This window comes from Bos taurus, chromosome 6, assembly GCF_002263795.3.
Source record: "Bos taurus isolate L1 Dominette 01449 registration number 42190680 breed Hereford chromosome 6, ARS-UCD2.0, whole genome shotgun sequence".
In the NCBI taxonomy this organism is placed as follows: Eukaryota; Metazoa; Chordata; class Mammalia; order Artiodactyla; family Bovidae; genus Bos; species Bos taurus.
In genome coordinates this window covers 91,216,112-91,238,191 of record NC_037333.1, presented here as the reverse complement: position 1 = coordinate 91,238,191, position 22,080 = coordinate 91,216,112, and the positions used below count along the sequence as shown (strand labels likewise).

The 22,080-nt window shown below is 44.0% G+C and overlaps 2 protein-coding genes across 15 annotated transcripts in view; one reads left to right on the top strand and one right to left on the bottom strand.

The window, feature by feature from the left end:
• CCDC158 (coiled-coil domain containing 158) overlaps positions 1 to 11,483 on the top strand; it is an 83,180-nt gene extending 71,697 nt beyond the window's left edge. For 8 of the 14 annotated variants that reach the window (XM_059887788.1, XM_059887791.1, XM_059887790.1 and 5 more), the window contains 3 exons: positions 5,259 to 5,417; positions 8,445 to 8,544; positions 11,225 to 11,483. In XM_059887788.1, the coding sequence (XP_059743771.1) occupies positions 5,259 to 5,417; positions 8,445 to 8,544; positions 11,225 to 11,345 (380 nt within the window). In that variant the 3' untranslated portion in view covers positions 11,346 to 11,483. Of the gene's footprint in view, positions 1 to 1,032; positions 1,071 to 5,258; positions 5,418 to 8,436; positions 8,545 to 11,224 lie in introns of those variants that run through there. The other 6 variants (XM_024993608.2, XM_010806246.4, XM_010806243.4 and 3 more) reach the window with 3 other exon arrangements.
• A 2,783-nt stretch (positions 11,484 to 14,266) lies between these two features.
• On the bottom strand, positions 14,267 to 18,907 carry STBD1 (starch binding domain 1). The gene is made up of 2 exons (XM_002688357.6): positions 18,613 to 18,907; positions 14,267 to 16,110 (listed from the first exon to the last, which is right to left on the bottom strand). Exons 1-2 carry the CDS (start codon positions 18,806 to 18,808, stop codon positions 15,302 to 15,304), a joined length of 1,005 nt encoding a protein of 334 aa, XP_002688403.1. The 5' UTR covers positions 18,809 to 18,907; the 3' UTR covers positions 14,267 to 15,301.
• Positions 18,908 to 22,080: the final 3,173 nt, after the last annotated feature.

Genomic DNA, 22,080 nt, shown 5'->3' with positions numbered 1-22,080 from the left:
AAGCACAAAAATTGGGCCTGCTTAAAGCTTACAGTGGATTCCCTTTCACTTGCTGCTGGTCCCCTCATTTTTTATACTATGTAACTTACTAATTATGTTGTTGATTGGGTGTCACCTCCTGCTAGACAGATCTGCACACGGGCAAATGACTTTAGTGGTTGGGAAATACCCCAGTACCCAGAACCTTCCCGGGACATAGCAGGCCCTTAAGTAATTCAGTAGATTATTCAGTAAAAATATTCAGTAAATAATTTCTGAATGAGTGAAAAGAAAAAGATAAGAGACAGATTGTTCTCCATACACTTTCCAAAGACAAAGTGTGCTTTAGAAAACAAAATAAAGGAAGAAATTGAAAGATAGTAGAATCTGTTGAAAAACAAAATGGCACAACTCAAACTAGAAATGGAAAAAAATAAAAATTAGGATAGGAGGGGCTGAAATCATAATCAGGGACATGACAGACCCCTAGAGAAAATTGCAGAAGAGGAGTTTTTAAAACTAAGAAATGTGAAAGATAATGGTAGAGTATAGGTTGCATTTGGAAGGCAAAGGCAAACCAGCAGACACATAATCAGCCCTCCTATGGAAGAAGACAAAATAAATGGAAAAGAACAAAACTGAAAATGATGGTTATTCAGTGAAAGTTTACTATAAATCTGGACAGTAATGTAAGTAGGGAAAATCGAGGTGTGAGGTGAAATAGAAGGAGTTTCCAGGTTTTCTTGTCTTTTGTAGAAGAATGTAAATGTATATCTAACATCAAAGCAATATTCTTAAATAAATTCTACTTAATTTTTAAATTTTTAACTTGTGACGAATCTTTATGAACTAATACTATATTTTGAACAAAAGAACACTTGTTTGAAGTTGAACAGTTTCCTTAGATTTTTACTTCAGTTGTATGTTTATACTTTTACCGTTTACCCGGCATATATCCTTGCTTTATTAGATTAATATAAGTGAATGCTTTTACCTTTTTTCATAAATTGTGAGTACCTTAGAACATGTTAACTCCATTTACTTTCCTTCCAGCTTACACAGAATCGTTGTCACGTATTTTAATTCTAAAGGTAAAATACCATGAGGGGTCATTTCCACTGTGTTGTGCCATTAAAATTCATCTAGACGCACACACACATTCACACTTTATCTCGTGCCTGCTGTCATTTTACTTATGCCTTTAATGTTTCCTTTAACATATTCTCCCAGTTTCTGTTTGTCTAAACTTGTCTTTATTTTATCCCCACTTTTGAGAAGTATTTTTGCTAAGTATAGGATTCTAGATTAACATTTTTCTTTCCTTTTGAGTTTTCCATTGTTTTCTGGCTTCCAGTGTCTCCACTAAGAAGTCAGCTCTAAATTTAATTATTCCTCATTTCAATGTAACATGTCATTTTGCCCTCCTGGAAGCTTTAAGATTGTTTTTTGTCTTTGGGTTTGGGTTTATTTTCTGGCAGTTTTTACTGATACACCTAGGTATGGTTTTCTTTATATAAGAAGAACTTGTTTGTGGTTTGGAGCAAATGCTGTTGAATCTGGGTAGTCTCTGCCTCCATCATCCAGACCTTGCGGGTCTATGCCTGTTATCTGTATTTTTTTTTCTTGGTTTCCCGCCATGTCATTTTGACTCCTCGTGGTGTTGTTGTTCAGTCACTAATTTGTGTCCGACTCTGCAAGCTCATGGACTGCAGCACACCAGGCTTGCCTGGACTTCACCATCTACCAGACTTTGCTCAAATTCATGTCAATAGAGTCAGTGATGCTATCCAACCATCGCATCCCCTGCTGCCCGCTTCTCCTCCTGTCCTCAACACTCCCAGCATCAGGGTCTTTTCCAGTGAGTCAGCTCTTCAAATCAGGTGGCCAAAGTATTGGAGCTTTAACTTCAGCATCAGTCCTTCCAATGAATATTCAGAGTTGACTTCCTTTGGGATTGACTGGTTTGATCTCCTTGCTGTTCAAGGGACTCTAAAGAGTCTTCCCCACACCACAATTTGAAAGCATCAATTATTCAGTGCTCAGCCTTCTTTATGGTCCAACTCTTACATCCATACATGACTACTGGGGAAAAAACCATAGCTTTGACCATACAGACATTTATCAGCAAAGTGATGTCTCTGCTTTTTAATATGCTGTCTAGGTTTATCATAGCTTTCCTTCCAAAGAGCAAATGTCTTTTAATTTCATGACTGCAGTCACTGTCTGCAGTGATTTTGGAGCCCAAGAAAATAAAATCTGTGACTGTTTCCACTTTTCCCCCTTATATTTGCTAAGAAGTGCTGGGACTGAATGCCATGATCTTGGTTTTCTGAATGTTGAGTTTTAAGCCAGCTTTTTCTCTCTCCTCTTTCACCCTCATCAGGAGGCTCCTTAGTTTCTCTTCTCTTTCTGCCACTAGAGTAGAATCATCTGCATAGCTGAGGTTGTTGATATTTCTCCCAGATATTTTGATTCCAGTTTGTGCTTCATCCAGCATGGCATTTCATACGATGTGCTCTACATATAACTTAAATAAGCACATTGACAACATACAGCTTGTCATAGTCCTTTCCTAATTTTAAACCAATCAGTTGTTCCATGTCCAGTTCTAACTGTTGCTTCTTTACCTGCATACAGGTTTCTCAGGAGACAGGTAAGGTGTTCCGGTATTCCCATGTCTATAACAATTTTCTACAGTTTATTATGATCCACACAGTCAAAGGCTTTAGTAGTCAATGAACCAGAAGTAAATGGTTTTATGGAATTCTCTTGCTTTCTCTGTGATTGAACAAATGTTGGCAATTTGATCTCTGATTCTTCTGCCTTTTTTAAACCCAGCTTGTACATCAAGAAGTTCTCGGTTCACATACTGCTGAAGCCTAGCTTGAAGGATTTTGAGCATAACCTTACTAGCATGTGAAATGAATGCAGTTGTATGATACTTTGAATATTCTTTGACACTGCCCTGCTTTGGGATTGGAATGAAAAAACTGACCTTTTCCAGTCCTGTGGCCACTGCTGAGTTTTCCAAACTTGCTGACATATTAAGTGTAGCACTTTTACAGCATCATCTTTTAGGATTTGAAATAGCTCAGTTGGAATTCCATCACCTTCACTATCATTGTTTGCAGTAATGCTTCCTAAGGCCCACTTGACTTCGCACTCCAGGATGTCTGGCTCTAGGTGAGTGACCACACCATCGTGATTAGTCAGGTCATTAAGACCTTTTTTGTATAGTTCTTCTGTGTATTCTCCGCCTCTTCTTAATATCTTCTGCTTTTGTTAAGTTCTTACTGTTTCTGTCCTTTATCGTGCCCATCCTTGCATGAAATGTTCCCCTGATCTCTCCAATTTTCTTGAAGCGATATCTAGTCTTTCCCATTGTATTATTTTTTCTACTTCTTTACATTGTTCACTGAGGAAGGCCTTCTTATCTCTCCTTGGTATTCTCTGGAACGCTGCATTCAGTTGGATACATCTTTCCCTTTCTCCCTTGCTTTTGCTTCTCTTCTTTCCTCAGCTATTTGTAAAGCCTCCTCAGACAACTACTTTGCCTTCTTGCATTTCTTTTTTGGGGGGGGATGATTTTGGTCACTGCCTCCTACACAGTGTTACAAACCCCTGTCCATAGTTTTTCAGGCACTCTGTCTGCCAGATCTAATCCCTTGAGTCTATTCATCAAGTAGTCCACTGTTAGGGACAAAATCATAAGGGATTTGATTTAGGTCATACCTGAATAGACTAGTGGTTGCCCCTATTTTCTTCAATTTAAACCTGAATTTTGCAATAAGGAGCTCATGGTCTGAGCCACAGTCAGCTCCAGGTCTTGTTTTTGCTGACTATATAGAGCTTCTCCATCTTTGTCTGCAAAGAATATAATCAATCTGATTTTGGTATTGACCATCTGGTGATGTCCATGTGTAGAGTCTTCTCTTGTGTTGTTGGAAGAAGATGTTTGCTATGAGCATTGTGTTCTTTTGTCAAACCTCTTTTAGCCTTTGCCCTGCTTCATTTTGTACTCCAAGCCCAAATTTGCCTGTTACTCCAAGTATCTCTTGACGTCCCACTTTTGCATTCTAATCTCCTATGATGAAAAGGACATCTTTTTTTAGTGTTAGTTCTGGAAGGTCTTGTAAGTCTTCATAAAACTGGTCAACTTCAGCTTCTTCAGCATCAGTGGTTGGGGTATAGACTTGGATTACTGTAATGTTGAATGGTTTGCCTTGGAGACGAACCGATATCATTCCTGTCATTTTTAAAATTACACCCAAGTACTGCATTTCAGACTGTTTTGTTGACTATGAGGGCTACTCCATTTCTCCTAAGGGGTTTTTGCCCACAGTAGTACATATCATGATCATCTGAATTAAATTTGCCCATTCCAGTCCATTTTAGTTCACTGATTCCTGAAATGTCCATGTTCACTCTTGCCATCTCCTGCTTCACCGTGTCCAATTTACCTTGATTCATGGACCTAACACTTCAGGTTCCTTTGAGATATTGTTCTCTATAGCATCAGACTTTACTTCCATCACCAGACACATCTGCAACTGAGCATCATTTCCACTTTGGCCCAGCCACTTCATTCTTTCTGGAGCTATTAGTAATTGCCCTCTTCTCTTCCCCAGTAGCGTATCAGACACCTTCAAACCTGAGGAGTTAATCTTCCGGTGTCTTATCTTTTTGTCTTTTCATACTGTTCATGGGGTTCTCATGGCAAGAATACTGGAGTGGTTTGCCATTTCCTCCTCCAGTGGACCACATTTGTCAGAACTCTTCACTATGACCCATCCATCTTGGGTGGCCTGCAGGGCTTGGCTCACAGCTTCACTGAGTTAGGCAAGCCCCTTTGCTGCAACAAGGCTATGATCCATGAAGGGGGTCTCCTCATATGCTTGGTTATTTTTATTGTATGGCAAACATATACGAAAAACTGTTTCAGACTTAGAAAATGCTTTCAGGCTTACAATAACATTGCCTTCTTCCAGAGAAAATTCATGCTTGTCTCTGGTACTCAACCATACCAGCAATCCCAGATAAATTTAATCCAATCAGGAATTAAGCTAATTTGAAGATAGACCTCAGGACCCACAAGGGCAGACTCAGTTCCTTATTCCTAGGATGTACCCCATTTCGGTTCCAATTCAAGGTCTTGGGTTTTACCAGAACACACCCCACCCACATGATTGGAAACGTTTGAGAGTTTGATTTTTTGAGAGGTGTAGCATACTATTTTTAAATAATTCTGTCCTTTTACTTTTGTCCTTATAAAATTTTAGGAAGTCCATCTGTGAAAAATTCAGCTTCCCGTTCATTCCATTCTTCTCCTAAGAAGTCTCCAGTTCACTCACTCCTGACTAGTTCAGTTGAGGATTCCATAGGTTCCTCACCACAATATAGATCTACCAAACCTGTTCATTCACCTGATTCTGTTAAAGGTAAGAATCACCTGATTTCACTGATGAGATTAATTGTTTTCCTACTCTGTGATTTAAGAGTTCTTTTTCATAATTGGATTTAAGAAAGTTTCACATGGTGTTCTTATAGGTACACTCCAATTGATGCTGTGTGGTGGGTGTGTGTTTAAGTGGGTCTTATTTATTTATTTGTCTTAGTTAAATAAATAATTATTAATGCACACATACACCTTAGTAAATAAACATAGTAGATATTACAGATAAATATTATCTCTTTCTCTGACATGAATAATGATCTTTTTCTCTGTTTTATAAGCTTTTGGGTCTTCTTGTAAATGCTGAAAATGAATGACTTTTCTTAGTTCAGTTCAGTTCAGTCGCTCAGTCATGTCTGACTCTTTGTGACACCATGAACCGCAGCACACCAGGCCTCCCTGTCCATCACCAACTCCCAGAGTCCACCCAAACCCATGTCCATTGAGTCAGAAATGCCATCAAACCATCTCATCCTCTGTCGTCCCCTTCTCCTCCTGCCCTCAATCTTTCCCAGCATCAGGGTCTTTTCCAGTGAGTCAGCTCTTCACATCAGGTGGCCAAAGTATTGGAGTTTCAGCTTCAACATCAGTCCTTCCAATGAACACCCAGGACTGATCTCCTTTAGGATGGACTGGTTGGCTCTCCTTCCAATCCAAGGGACTCTCAAGAGTCTTCTCCAACACCACAGTTCAAAAGCATCGATTCTTTGGCGCTCAGCTTTCTTTATAGTCCAACTCTCACATCCATACATGACCACAGGAAAAACCATAGCCTTGACTAGACGGACCTTTGTTGACAAAGTAATGTCTGCTTTTTAATATGTTATCTAGGTTGGTCATAACTTTCCTTCCAAGGAGTAAGCGTCTTTTAATTTCATGGCTGCAGTCACCATCTGCAGTGATTTTGGAGCCCAGAAAAATAAAGTCAGCCACTGTTTCCACTGTTTCCCCATCTATTTGCCATGAAGTTATGGGACAAGATGCCGTGATCTTAGTTTTCTCAGTGTTCAGCTTTAAGCCAGCTTTTTCACTCTCCTCTTTCACTGTCATCAAGAGGCTCTTTAGTTCCTTTTCACTTTCTGCCATAAGGGTGGTGTCATCTGCATATCTGAGGTTATTGATATTTCTCCCAGCGATCTTGATTCCAGCTTGTGCTTCAAATTATGTCGGTTTTCTGTCTCTGTAAGTGCAAGTATCTGTTATACAAACTTACCAAAGTGTCCTCATTTTTAAAATTTTGAGTTCATTTATTATTAATAAAGATAGGTGATAAAAAATGATTTGCTTTAGAATAAGCCTGAAAAAATGAAAGTGGACATTAAGTATATATAAATGCTGAATTGAGCTTGAAATGTTTTTCATCATATATGATGTCAGTGCTCTCTGGTATCATTCTCTTTGATAAGAGGTAAATTAGCCAAGTGGTTGCATCATTGTTAAGTCAGTTCCTGGTCTTTTGAAATTCTATGCCTAACATATTTTTAGATCCTTTAAAAAAAAAAATCAGGACTTAAACATAGCTTTTAGCACATTTTCTTTTTTTGTCATCTTTTTCTGCATCTGGGTCCTCCTTCATCTCTTATACTTCTAAATTCTTTAATTAAAAAAAATTGCTGTGCTGTGTTGTGCTTAGTTGCTCAGTCTTGTCCAACTCTCTGCAGTCCCATAGACTGCAGCCTGGAGAAGTGCATGGCAACACACTCCAGTATTCTTGCCTGGAGAATCCCATGGACAGAGAAGCCTGGCAGGCTACATTCCATCATGGGGTCCCAAAGAGTCAGACACAACTGAGTGACTAAGCACAGCACAGCACAGACTGTAGCTAACCAGGCTCCTCTGTCCATGGAATTCTCCAGGCAAGAATACTGGAGTGAGTAGCCATGCCCTCCTCCAGGGGATCTTCCCAACCCAGGGATCGAACCCAAGTCTCGCCCATTATAGCCGGATTCTTTACCATCTGAGCCACCAGGGAAGCCCAGTTACATCATGATGACAACAGTGATTATTGCAGGAGCAGAACATTGCTGCTGGTCACCTCATTATTAGTTTGTGGCTACATAATGGAAGATCCCCTGAGGAAGGGAATAGCTACCCACTCCAGTATTCTGGCCTAGAGAATTCCATGGACTCTATAGTCCATGGGGTCGCAAAGAGTCAGACATGACTGAGCAACTTTCACTTTCAGTAGCATGGCGTTTTCTTTTTTGCTCCCTGTTGTCAGATATTTGTCAAACATGTTTTACATTATTTACGTTAAAAATCTCTCAATGAGAAATTATTTTTTATTCTCTTAAACAAAAATAATTCCTAGATGATTGCCTTTAAAATCATCTTTAAAAAGTAAAAGGGTGTTTTCTTGACAGAAAAATGAGGTATCAAAATATTTTCAAGATTATACAGCAAGTCAGAGACTAAGCTTGAAATTAAAATCTTGTGATTGACAGCCAGTATGTTTTGGAGGTTGACAAAGCATAGCGTACTTATTTGAGAATAGTTCCCAGGCTTGTAGCACCTCCTCAGTTGCAGCTGCCACATTTATTCTAGGTTCCTTGTGGCCGTGTCAGCGTCCATACTGCTCCTGCAATATAATACTGTCCTCATTCAGGTGACAACAACTGATACGGGCACTTGGCCTCAGAAATTCAAAAATCTTTCCAGGGCCAGTATTAAATCTCGCTCCTCCAAACACTAAGTTACTGGAACTACACAGGTTTGGAATGAAAAGCTGTCATTTAAAATGTAGGACCTATCATTAAACTTGAAGTGTTCTTCCCACTCATCCCACTTAATGCTGTGTGGTTACAAACTAGTAAATCAGATTGGTTTGAAACAAAATCATATAAGCTAGTATTGCAATATTTGGATACAGTATTTCTTTATTTTAAAATAGTGGTTTAAAGCTTCCATTATATTAAAAGAAAGGTTGTTTAACCCATAATTGGAAGATTTCTAAAATGAAATATCAAATAGACTTTTAATATCACATCTAAGCAATTTTCTAATAGCTTCACAGTCTCAGCCAATAGAAACAACCGGAAAGACATGCAGGAAGCTCCAAACCAGACTGGAAAGCTTGCAAACTCTGGTAGAAGATTTACAGATGAAGAACCAAGGTACGGTGCACGTTTTTGGAGAGCTCATCCTAGCTCAAAAGAATACTCAGCCTTCCTTTCAGGTTAAGCCTCTTATCTGTAGATCCACTGAAAAGGATACACAACAGGCAATTCAGAAACCTCAGGTCAGAATGTAAGAGTCTTCACCATGACTAATGCCTCGATTAACAGGGTGACCTTGGGCAGGTCGCCTTAGCCCTCCTCTTTCATCTAATAGGGATGATAATATTGCTGACCAGCCCTCAGCAGGACACATGTTCTGAGTGGCTGAGTTCACGTGACACTTTCCCATACGCTGTCTTTCTTACCCTTTCAGGTCTGTAGATGAACATTTGTATGACAGTAGCGAGCATTACTCTTGCCTAGAAAATCCCATGGGTGGAGGAGCCTGGTGGGCTGCAGTCCATGGGGTCGCAAAGAGTCGGACATGACTGAGCGACTTCATTTTCACTTTTCACTTTCATGCATTGGAGAAGGAAATGGCAACCCACTCCAGTGTTCTTGCCTGGAGAATTCCAAGGATGGGGGAGCCTGGTGGGCTGCCGTCTATGGGCTCGCACAGACTCGGACACGACTGAAGCAACTTAGCAGCAGCAGCGAGCATAAGGTGGCAGTTAATAGCCAGAAAACAAAACAACAGTATTTACCCTTATAGAAGATTTAAATTACCATGGGCAGACTGTGCCACCCAATGAATCACTAAATAAATAAAGATAAACTATGTCTAAATGTGGACTTCCATACGTCTACATAAACTAGAGCTATTTGAACAAGAAATTGTTGTACTCTGCAGATGATAGACAACTTCTGGGACATGAATTCTAAGTGGATGTTCCCATGAATTCAGGAGGCTATCATGTTTTATGATTTACTGATATAAATCCATGAATCCAGGAGACTTTGTCAGAGAGAAATTATTTTTGGAGTATACATGTTATTCTTATTTCATCTCTAGAAAATAATACAATCTTGCCAGATGGAAAATAATAACTTTCAAAAAATCATTTAAAAATAAATTTAACCTTATTATAATAATAGTTGTTATTAGCATTTATTGAGCAGTTATCAGCTGTGTGCCAGGCGCTGTGTGCCAGGCCCTGTATGCAGCGTCTTGTCTGTGAGCTTCACAACACTGGGAGGTGCATGCTAATATCTTGTCATTTGGTAATGAGGAAGCTGAAGATCACAGTCAGTCAATAAGTTCGAAGTCACACAATGAGTAGTGGAGCTGGGAATTGATCTCTGCAATTTTTGACTCCAAAATCCACATTTTTAACATACTAAAAGCTAAATTGTTACTAAAGAAAATCAACAAATTCTTTTTGATAACTCCAGGTGTCTGTGTATATAAACATAAAAACATTTGATTTTAAGTTTATCATAACTTTTTAGAGGAAGATTCATTATCTTATAGGCCCCATTTTTATTCACACTTTGACTTATATTTCTGACTATCTGACTAATCCTACCATGTAATAATCCAAATGGAAAACATGTCATATTTGTTAAATTTTTTTCTAATCTTTTTATTGGATGCATTGTCTGGATGACATGTCTCTTGGAAATTATGAAACATATTTTGGAGAGAATGTGGGGAACATTTATCAAAATTGAAAGTACATGTATTCTCTGACCCAGAAACTCCACTTCCAGCAATTTATTCTGCAAGAAAAGTTGCACACACAAAAGTCTGTTTACAGAAGTATTTCCTATAGCATTGTTTATAAGCAAAAATAAGGAAGCAACTTTAAAAAGTTTATTTATTAACATGTTGGTACATCCACACAATGTAATACTGTGCTGTCATAACAAAACATGAGCTGAACTGGAAAGGTATTGACATTTTAAGTGAATGAAAGCAAGCTGCAGAACGATTTATACCACATTTCCATTTTTGTAAAGAAGACTTCTGTCGGTGTGTGTGTGCATATGTACTTGTGAAGATATTCATTAAAATGTTTATAGTGATGACCTCTTGCCTGGAAAATCCCATGGATGGAGGAGCCTGGTAAGCTCCAGTCCACGGGGTCGTTAAGAGTCGGACAAGACTGAGTGACTTCACTTTCACTTTTCACTTTCATGCATTGGAGAAGGAAATGGCAACCCACTCCAGTGTTCTTGCCTGGAGAATCCCAGGGACAGGGGAGCCTGGTGGGCTGCCGTCTTTGGGGTCACACAGAGTTGGACACGACTGAAGTGACTTAGCAGCAGCAGGGAGAAGGAGGTTCAATACACTGAGGGAATAAAAACAGAATGATTTTTATCTCTCTATGTACCCTTCTGAGGTGTTCAAATTATTTACAATTAGTATGTATTATTTCTGTAACAATAATTATCATGTTATTATTTATTTGGCCACACAGTGCTGCTTCCCTGACCAGGAATTGAACCCATACCCTTGGCAGTGAACTCGCAGCATCCTAACCTTTGGACCATCAGGGAATTCCCTATCATGTTCATTGAAAACAACTAAAAGAGCAAAGATTTACCCTCAGCTCTGTTTCATAATTAAAGTCTTTTTTAAAAATGTGCTACTTTGCAGTTTTTAAGAACTTTTTGAGCTCAGCATGTATCTTTTCTATGGTAACAAGCTGACCTTTTAAGAAATACATAATAGAAGTATGTATTTAAAGCCTGAGTATATGTTGCTTTTCTAACTTTGTTTTATCAACATTTTCAGCAATGTCTTCAATGATCAGAAATCAAGAAAAGAGAATACAGAAAGTGAAAGACCAGGAAAAAATGTTACTAAAATGATACATTGCTTGCCTATTCTTTACAGAGAGATGATGCCCGATTAATTGTGGTGTTACTTATAATTAATGCCCTGTGTACTTTTTTCTTTTTATGTGAAAATTTAATAAAAGATATCCTATCCTGTCCTGTAAGCTCTATTTTAAAATAAACTATTCTTGAATGCTCTCTTAGTAAAACTTAAAGCGGTACTAGCTAGATGTGAATGTATCTTACAGGTATCAATCCATGCTAATACCAGTATGTTGGAATAATTGCGTTTTTTTTTATAAATTATTATCTTTATAGGTGCTGAGGCAATAGTCTTTTTTTTTTTCAGCTTTACATGAAAGTAAAAGATGGGGTATAATGTCCAGACTGGAGAACTCAATGGCACCCCACTCCAGTACTCTTGCCTGGAAAATCCCATGGACGGAGGAGCCTGGTGGGCTGCAGTCCATGGGGTTGCGAAGAGTTGGACACGACTGAGCAACTTCACTTTCACTTTTCACTTTCCCGCATTGGAGAAGGAAATGGCAACCCACTCCAGTGTTCTTGCCTGGAGAATCCCAGGGACGGCAGAGCCTGGTGGGCTGCCGTCTGTGGGCTCACACAGAGTCGGACACGACTGAAGTGACTTAGCAGTAGCAGCAGCAATGCCCAGACAGAAGGACAAACTCCAAGGTCTTGACCGGATTCCTTCTGTGACCCTGAACTCAGTGTTCTGTCAATATCAGTGAGTGTTATCACAGAACAGAACACTGGGGCCTGTAATCAAAACTTTTGGAGAAGTTTCTCTTTTTGCATATTAATAACTAGAGGGAAAGAGATAAAAGTCTTGCTATTCTTCAGCCAGTGGGTAACTTCTGTAGATCAAATGGATTCAGTCTGCCCTAAGTAGTGTTTCATAAATGAGTGGGGTTTGTATGTGAAATACTTTGCAACACCAATACCCAGTTCTCTGTGGACACCAACTAGTGTCTGTGAGTCAATTCAATTCTGACACTAACTACCTGGAGTTAGTGTCCTATTCTACAGACTTAAGAGCCCAGTCCTTCAAGGCTAGGGCTTCCCAGCTGGCCCAGCAATAAAGAATTCGCCTGCCAATGCAGGAAATGTGAGTTCGATCCATGGATCAGGAAGATGCCCTGGAGAAAGAAATGGCAACCCACTCCAGTATTCTTGCCTGGGAAATTCCATGGACAGAGGACCCTGGTGGGCTACAGTCCATGGGGTTGCAGAAGAGTTGAACACAGCGACTAACCAACAACAACCCACAAGACGGCCCCTGCTTTATTGCAAGTCCTGGGCCACCTGTAGTTTTTGACTGGCTATAAATTGGGGAGTTCCCACATCCCCCTCTAAAGTTTCAATAATTTGCTAGAACTGATCACAGAAGTCAGGAAAGTGCTTAACTATTATGGTTTATTATAAAGGAGTAACTCAGGAACAGGCAAACGACAGGTGCACAGAGCAAGACATGGATGGGGGTGTGCCCTCTCAGGGCTCCCAGCCCCTTGATGGATCCTCCCACCCAGAAGCTCATTAAGTGCCATCATTCAAGAGTGTCTCCAGAGCTTCATCTCCAGCCCCCTCCCCAGCCTGGAGATTGGTATGTGGGGCTGGAAGTGGCAAGCCTGCGGTCCCACTTGGTCTTGTGGCCAGCCCTGACCTGAGGCTGTCTAGGGGCCCCACCTAAGTCACCTCACTGGCAGAAACTCAGGCATGGTCTAAGGGGCCTCATAATGAATAACAGAAGATACTACCATCTCTTGGGAAATTGTCACGAACAAAGACCAAATGTATTATACTATAGGATGGGAACCCAATGAAAGACCAGAACAAATACAAAAATGTTTCAACAGAAACAATTCACAGAAGCCAGCCTGTCCAAAAAAAGAGCCTGTGTTCCCCTTCCCCAGTACAGACGTCCCTGAGAAACTGCGGCCCTGCTAATGGTTCTGTTTCCAGCAAACCCCCGACCCCCTGGCTCCAATCTACGTCTAGCTGCCTGACCGGGTCTCACTAATGACACCAGGACACAGCCGTCTGGGGCACCTTCTGGCCCCGAGTTCTAGTGGAGTCTTTTATTTCCCTTTCCACGAACTGGTTACAGAGGAGAGAGAGGTCCTAGGGGACAGAGGAGCCGCAGGACAGAGGCCTGGGTGACGATCTGCAGGGAAAGCGGCCTCCGGCCAGGAGCACCCACTGCTGTTTAGTGAGCGGGGAGTAAGCGCCATGCGGCCTGTGACAGCAGGTGATGCTCGGCCAAATGCGTGCAGATGCCAGGCCTTCCCACCGCCCTCCCACTTCTCCCTCTAAGCACATCTGATTTTAAACGAGTTTCAAAAATGTAAAATTTAGTATTAATATGTATCTCTTAAATCAACTGGCTTTACTGAAAGATTTTTACTTCATCAGATAAAATGATAGCTAGTGACAGAACTCTCAACAGGTTTTTACTATAAATTGTTCTACCTTTAACTTTACCTAATAGAAACGCTTTATTCTGTGTAGTAAAGGTCAGTGTCTTCTGAAGACCTGACTGGAAGGAATATAAAATTCCATTATGAAGTTTGTAAAAAAACACAAAAACATACATGTGTGTGTGTGTGTGTGTGTGAATTAAAGCAAAAGTATTCTGAGCCAAAAAAGTTACTGAAGCACTTTCTCACACTATTTTCAGTTGAGTTTATGCTCTTCTTAGCAAAGACCATCCAGGATTAAATGTTGTTTTGCCAATAAATATTACACTTAATAAAAAGTTGTTTTAACATAGAATTTTCAAGTACAGGCATGCATAATATCCTCCCAAACAAAGGCAAAGTTTTTTAAAAGAAATATTCTAAAACTTTAAAGGGAAGAGAACAGTGTATATGCCTCTTGATGTTTGCTTTTTTTTCCTGTGTCATTAGTGAAGAAAAATATTAGTATTTTATTTTACATCTAAGCAGTTATGGTACTAAGACTTATACAAATAATTCAGACATTTAATAAAGATACTAAACTCAGGTTTTATTTTTTTTTTTTCAGTTATAATGGCAAAGTTTAAAAGGTTGTTTCTTCCCAGGGCAAAGACGTATTTCTGTATCACTCTCCTGTTACAGTTTCGTTTCCCAAGATTGTCACCAACATGGAGAGGGAAGACAGTGAAATGATTGCTGTGGGACCATCCATCTGTGAGCCCAAATTTGCTGTGAGACGAGCAGCAGTGGGGCAAGACGGTCCTCCAAAGGCCCTTCCAGGAAATGATGGGGCGCCCCACCCTCCAGTGGCCTGTGCCGTAGCCCCCAGCCCTCTAAGAGGCATCAATCAGGCCACCTTGCTCAGCATCCACCATAACCCCCTTCCTGTTCTCTTTCCTCTTGGACTGCTCCCAGTAACAGACTCTGATTAGGCCCCTGTTTCTACACCAGCCTTTGATCATTAAGACAAAAACATACTTGCTACTGTCAAACCATACGTGGCAAGTAAAATCAAGCAAAAAAAAAAAAAAACATTGGGAAGTCTTAACTCAATGCTTCATATCCTGGCTAATCACATCTAGTGACCACACATTTTCTCATCACAGTTCCATATGGTGCTAATGATTTTTAAATATAAAATGTGTAAGAGAGCATTTATTTCTCCAGCTGCACCAGTAGGAAATCTGCCCTTTTTGAATAAGGCTTGTTTTACTCCCCTGGTCTAAGAATCACTGAAAGGCTCAAGTCTAAACCCTGCACAGTTAAATTGGTTTCTGTGCTCCCTGACCACTGCGCACTTTGCCAAGCCACTCCCCAAGACGACCAAGCCCTAAAGTAATGATGGATCAGCATAAATCCATCCAGCAATGCCACAGGAAATGCCATGCTCACTGGAAGCACTATCTACACATTAGACAAAAGCCACTAGCAAATTTGAAACAAGTCTGAGGGGTTAGATTTGAAGTTACACTTCCTTTATTTTAAACTATTCCAGGTGCTGCACGACCTTAGCCCCTTCCATGTTCTCCCGTAGCCCCTCGGCCGTTTGTCAAAGCGATTCAGTGAATCCCCCACCACCTGTGAACCACTTTATCCTCATGACCAGTCTCCAAGAATCTATTGCTGCATTCTTCCCAACGAGCAACTTCTCCGTTCTCTACCACCACAAACTTCCACTCCACCACCGTGTCTGCCGGCAGGGACACAGAACGAGACCAGAACCCATCCCTGCTACACTGGAGCGGGATGTAAGTGTTCCATCTCCCAAGACTCTCGTGGTCTCCAGTTACGGCAATGAACTGCACACCAGCACTTGTGATATAATGGACCTGGAACCTGACACTAACTTGACGACACTCTTTCTGACCTCTTGCTTCCACCAGCATGCTTCTGTCCCAGTCCTTTCCCTGCTTAGAACTTAACACTGGAGACCCAAGACCGTCACCCAAACCAACATCTCCCCAGGACGAGTGCCGGGACACCATCTCCCAGTCCTCATGGTTAGCCCGGGTCTGACTGTCCGGCTCTGCAGGGCTCACTTCTTTCGCTCTGCCCAGGAGCAGGTTGCTGGAGGGAAACTTCTCTGCCAAACATGGAACTGCTTTGGAAGGTGTCTCTTGGCCTTTTTGCAATCCCCGTTCTCCCATAGGAGATCCAAGGCTTTCGTGTCTTGAAATGTCAGAGTTACCAGTCTCAGAGGTAGTTAGAGATTCTGTGTCTGGAAATGGGCCAGAAGGAACATGCACTCTTGAACTGTCAGGGTTACCAGCTTCTCCAGAAGGACTCTGCTGTCTCCATGCTGCTCCCGGCAGGTCACTGGGACCTTTGGTCTCAGAAACCAAACATCCATTGCTTTCTTGAAGATGCTCTTAAAAAAAAAACAAAAGGAAAAATGTAATAGTGTTTGGGCAGTTCAGTAAGTTAGGTTGAGGAAATAGGTTTAGTTATTAAAGACTCCACTACTAATCTATCTGCAGTTCACAAAATTTGTCTCTATTAAAATCAACTACTTAATTACCTAGTGTGTTCCTAGCGTCGTGCTCTAAGAACACACATATCCAATAATAAGGGGCTTCCCTGGTGGCTCAGATGGTAAAGAATCGGCCTGCAATGCAGGAGACCCAGATTTAATCCCTGGGTGAGGAAGATGCCCTGGAGGAGGGCATGGCAACCCACTCCAGTATTCTTGCCTGGAGAATCCCTTGGACAGAGGAACCTGGCAGGCTACAGTCCACTGGGGTCACAAAGAATCAGATATGACTGAGCGACTAGGCAAAGCACATCCAATAATGAAAGGCATATCCAGGAGTGCCAGCGTACCAGCACAAGAGTGTAAACAAGGTGGCAAGCTGTAGAGGCGGACGTGTAACCCTGTCATGGTCCTGGATCTCTGCAGTGCAAGGCCATACTGGCATGCAATCAAGTCATTTGGCTCCTATCATCAAAAAATGCTGTCCAGCCTGTGTGATGAAGAGCTACACAGTTACCCTGCAAACCAGAAGAGCACGCCTTCCCTCCCAGGGACTGTGTGTGGGTCAGGCATCAGTGGTCACAGTGTGGACAGGCCAGCAGCAGCTGTCACTCTGGCAGAATATGAAGGACAGCAGTGCATCCCTGGGCAAGGGGTGGAGGTTGGGGGACAGGGCTGGATTCTCCTTGCCAGCGCCGTGTGCATTGGGAGCCTCTTCAACAAAACACAGGCTATTGAGTTAAAGTAACTTCCCTGGTGGCTCAGAAGGTAAAGAATCTGCCTGCAATGTGGTAGCTGCTGCTGCTGCTAAGTCGCTTTAGTCGTATCCAACTCTGTGCAACCCCACAGACAGCAGCCCACCAGGCTCCTCTGTCCCTGGGATTCTCCTGGCAAGAATACTGGAGTGAGTTGCCATTTCCTTCTCCAATGCATGAAAGTTAAAAATGAAAGTGAAGGCCCTCAATCATGTCCAACTCTTCGAGACCCCATGGACTGTAGCCTACCAGGCTCCTCCGTCCATGGGATTTTCCAGGCAAGAGTACTGCAGTGGGTTGCCATTGCCTTCTCCAACAATGTGGTAGACCCAAGTTCAATCCCTGAGTTGGCGAAGGAAATGGCAACACACTCCAGTATTCTTGCCTAGGAAGTCCCATGGACAGAGAAGGCTGGCTGGCTGGCTACAGTCCATGGGTGTCACAAAGAGTCGGACACGACTGAGGGACTAACACTTTAACTGGAAACTCAGCTTACTTCTTGGCCACCTCATTGATAGTCCACATAGCTCCCTACAAGATCTCCAGAGCCATTCAATCAGTATAGATGGGGGATAGGAATGGGAAGAGGGAGATCTTGTTTAATTGTCACTTTTTAATGTGGGGTTGGAAGTGAGGCATAAACAAAAATTACTCTGAATTCCCAATCTCTCCACCTGAAACAGGAAGCTGGCTTTCAGGGAAAAGAAGACCAATGAGACAGAGAGGCAGATTTATCAAGTGGCTACACACGAACACCACGCCACTAAAAATAAAGTTTACAGATGTCATTTTCACTAGGCTGGAATCCAGGGATGGGCAGCTTGCCAAGGGAGGGCGCTGGAAGGTAAGTTTTTCTGCCGAGTCTCTTATTTGCCCAGCACATGGGGTCTAAAGCGTTGACGTCTGAACCTAGATGTCAATTCTGTTCCTCGGAGTTGGGGCCGCTACTAAGTGTGCCTCTTCCCTGGGGTTTTAGACAATCGTGCCTTGCTCCGGTGAGCATGGGGGAGCGCCGACAGCTCCGAAATCTGCTGCCAGCGAGCCGCCGCAGGGTTTTAGCTGAGGCCTTCATGGCCAGACTCCAGCCTGAACTTTGCCTCCCTGAGAGAGGCGTCCAGAGAGCGGGGGTGGTCATTGCTCCGGTGTTCCCAAACGCGGTTCTTCCCTGAGGTGAGGGATAGGAGGACATGAGGCTATGGCATTGGGACTGAGACGAGACAGTGTCCCTGCTCGGACAGACGCGGGAGGGTCGGAGGATCTCTTAACCTTAAGCACACCTTTCCGAAGGCCCGGAAGGGGCGCCGCCGCTGCAGCCGTCTGCACTGCACCAAGCGCCGCCGAGCGGAGGAGCCCATCCCCGCCGGAGGAGCAGGGGCAGGAGCCAAGGGCAGCGACTCGGCGGGGCGCGCCCCTTGACGAACCGTCTGGGCATCTTCAGGGCCTCGGCGGGGGCGAGCACCCCGCTCGGAGCGTGCGCACCAGCCGGGGAAAATGCGGAGCGCGGCGAGGGTCGCGTTCAGAGTAGAGGAAGCTAGTCCCCGGGAAAGGATTGCTAGGAAAGCTCCAGGTGGATCCCTCCCGCTCCCCCGAGGAACTTCAAAGCCCCCTGGCAGATCTGCCCAGGAGACACAAGGAGGAAGAATACCTGGTTTGGCAGAAGGTCCGGGGCTCAGTCCGCCGCGGCCACCGCCCTGATCTCCGCCCGGAGCCACAGCCTCCCTTGGGGGGGCGTCCTTTCTCTGCTCCGCATTCCCCTCCTTTCCCGAGTCCCGCAGCAGCCAAACGAAAAGCGCTCCGGCCAGACCCCCTCCGACCAGCAGGGCGGACCAGACGGCGCCCATGACTGAGAGGCCGCGGCTGCGGGAGACGACGGCGACCGAGACGGGGGCTCAGGTCACGCAGGAAGAGCCACACCTCCCCAGCCCGCTCCAACCTTTTACGGTCCCCCCGGTGGCGGGCGCTGCCGCGCGGAGCCCAGCCCTCCGCCACTAAGACTCAACTTTCCCAGCCCCGCCCCGCTCCCCGCCCCGGGGCTGCAGCCCGGGCTCCGGCGCGGCGGACCCGCGAGCGCCCCCCTTCTCCCTCCCTTTCGACCCCGCCAGTGGCCGGCGGCTGGGAGCACACTGCGCCGAGTTCCAAGTGCCTCCTGCGTGCGCAAAGAACCCAAGGGCGCACGGCTCCAGCGCGCTAACCCACGCCTGCCCCGCCGCTTTCCCTTCCGGCTCCCGCGGCAGTCAGGCCCAGCTCTCTGAGCCGGGCATCTCCTCACAAACAGTAGCAGTGTGGCCTCATAGAGGCCTTCGATTCCAGGAACTTAGAATCGGAAGAGGCTGTGTTATGTCGCGGACCAGCCGGGCTGGGGCTAGGATGGGAGAGGCAGCTTGGTCGGGTGGGGTGGGGAATACCCGGAATACAGCGGGCGCGGTGGAAGCTTCATAATGCCTCCAGTTAGCTGCGCTTCACCTCCCCGAGCCTCCGCCTCCCCGCCTGTAAAAGGAAAGGGTTGGACTGACACCCTTCCATCTATATATGCCCGTTACTTTTACCGCATCCAGTCATTTTTTTTCTTCCTCAATTTCTTTTAGAGTGCGTGGTTGTCACAAAATGCGCGCCTTCCTGGCCGGACAGGAGGTTACCCAGAGGCAAGCCTCTACAAATGGCCTTATTAATTAAAAAAAAAAAATTGCAACCATCTTTAAGCGCTGTCGGTGTGCCAGGTGTTCAATGTATGCATAGACAAATGCATACAGAATAAGGATCCTGGAACTAAGTTATATACACATTTCTTTCTAAATTCACACCTCTGCTGACCTGATGGCTTCACACACCGACTACGAGCTATTGGTTCCCATGTTTGTATCTGCAGGGTGAGCCTTTTCCTTGATCCACACAAGTGTGGCTCAGCTGGTAAAGAATCCGCCCGCAATGCGGGAGGCCTGGGTTCGATCCCTCGGTTGGGAAGATCCCCTGGAGTAAGGGAAAGGCTACCCACTCCAGTATTCTGGCCTGGAGAATTCCATGGGTTGTACAGTCCATGGGGTCGCAGAGTCGGACACGACTGAGCGACTTTCACCTTTCACACAAGTCTACACCCAACTACCAAGGCCACAGCCGGCAGACATCCGCCTTGGAATAATTACTAACACGTGGCTCTTATAAAACAGATCATTCAAAGGTGCCCCAGGCTCAAGCCGATAGCAGCCCCTGACGGGCAGCGAGACTCAGCTAATAGTTACAGGTGCTCGAGCCTTGGCGCACACAGGTCACAGCCCCTGCCATCAAAACGGAGGGGTGAGGAAGGGGACCGCACCAACCCGAGCTCCTGGCTAGTGCTGCATGCTAAGTCGTTCAGTTGTGTCCGACTCCTTGCCACGCTATGGACTGTAGCCCGCCAGGCTCCTCTGTCCATGGGATTTTCCAGGCAAGAATACTGGAATGGGTTGCCATGCCCTCCAGGGGGTCTTTCCGACCCAGGAATCGAACCCGTGTTTCTTATGCCTCCTGCACTGGCAGACGGGTTCTTTACCACTAGGGCCACCTGGGGAGCCCCCGGATGCTATGCTAGCAGACATCTCAAACCCAATTCACTCAAATCTGACACCCCCAGACCCACTACTTGCTCTGACTTCCTCATCTCGGTAAATGGCAACCACATTTCTCCTTTTTACCTCCTCTCAAAGTAGGCAGTAGCAAAGTCTGCCTCTTTATTCAAAATACATTCAAAGTTCTTCTCTCCAAAGTGAGTGCCACCCTTCCCCACCCCCTAAGTTCTCCAAGCAAGGTTTCAGCAATATGTGAACTGTGAACTTTCAGATGTTCAAATTGGTCTTAGAAAAGGCAGAGGAACCAGAGATCAAATTGCCAACATCTGCTGGATCATCAAAAAAGCAAGAGAGTTCCAGAAAAACATCTATTTCTGCTTCATTGACTATGCCAAAGCCTTTGAGGGTGTGGATCACAATAAACTGTGGAAAATTCTTCAACAGATGGGAATACCAGACCACCTGACCCGCCTCCTGAGAAATCTGTATGCAGGTCAAGAAGCAATAGTTAGAACTGGACATGAAACAATGGACTGGTTCCAAATAGGAAAAGGAGTACGTCAAGGCTGCATATTGTCACCCTGCTTATTTAACTTATATGCAGAGTACATCATGAGAAACGCTGGGCTGGATGAGGCACAAGCTGGGATTAAGATTGCTGGAAGAAATATCAATAACCTCAGATATGCAGATGACACCACCCTTATGGCAGAAAGTGAAGAAGAACTAAAGAGCCTCTTGATGAAGGTGAAAGAGGAGAGTGAAAAAGTTGGCTTAAAGCTCAACATTCAGAAAACTAAGATCATGGCATCCGTTCCCATCACTTCATGGCAAATAGATGGGGAAACAATAGAAACAGTGGCTGACTATTTTTGGGGGGCTCCAAAATAACCACAGATGGTGATTGCAGCCATGAAATTAAAAGACACTTACTCCTTGGAAGGAAAGTTATGACCAACCTAGACATAGACAGTATATTAAAAAGCAAAGACATTACTTTGCCAACAAAGTTTCGTCTACTCAAGGCTATGGTTTTTCTTGTGGTCATGTATGGATGTGAGAGTTGGACTGTGAAGAAGGCTGAGCGCTGAAGGATTGATGCTTTTGAACTGTGGTGTTGGAGAAGACTCTTGAGAGTCCCTTGGACTGCAAGGAGATCCAACCAGTCCATCCTAAAGGAGATCAGTCCTGAATGTTCATTGGAAGGACTGATGTTGAAGCTGAAACTCCAATACTTTGGCCACCTGATGTGAAGAGCTGACTCATTGGAAAAAACCCCGATGCTGGGAAAGAGTGAGGGCAGGAGGAGAAGGGGACAACAGAGGATGAGATGGTTGGATGGCATCACTGACTCAATGGACATGAGTTTGGGTAAACTCCGCAAGCTGGTTTCGGAGAAGGCAATGGCAACCCACTCCAGTACTCTTGCCTGGAAAATCCCATGGATGGAGGAGCCTGGTAGGCTGTAGTTCATGGGGTCGCACAGAGTCAGACACGACTGAGCGACTTCACTTTCACTTTTCACTTTCATTCATTGGAGAAGGAAATGGCAACCCACTCCAGTGTTCTTG

Excerpts from the sequence above, each read along its gene's own strand:
- STBD1 (XM_002688357.6), bottom strand. The coding sequence starts at position 18,808 with ATGGGCGCCGTCTGGTCCGCCCTGCTGGTCGGAGGGGGTCTGGCCGGA. Across the intron at positions 16,111-18,612 it reads CGGACCTTCTGCCAAACCAG|AGCATCTTCAAGAAAGCAAT; the intron begins GTATTCTTCCTC and ends TTTTTTTTTAAG.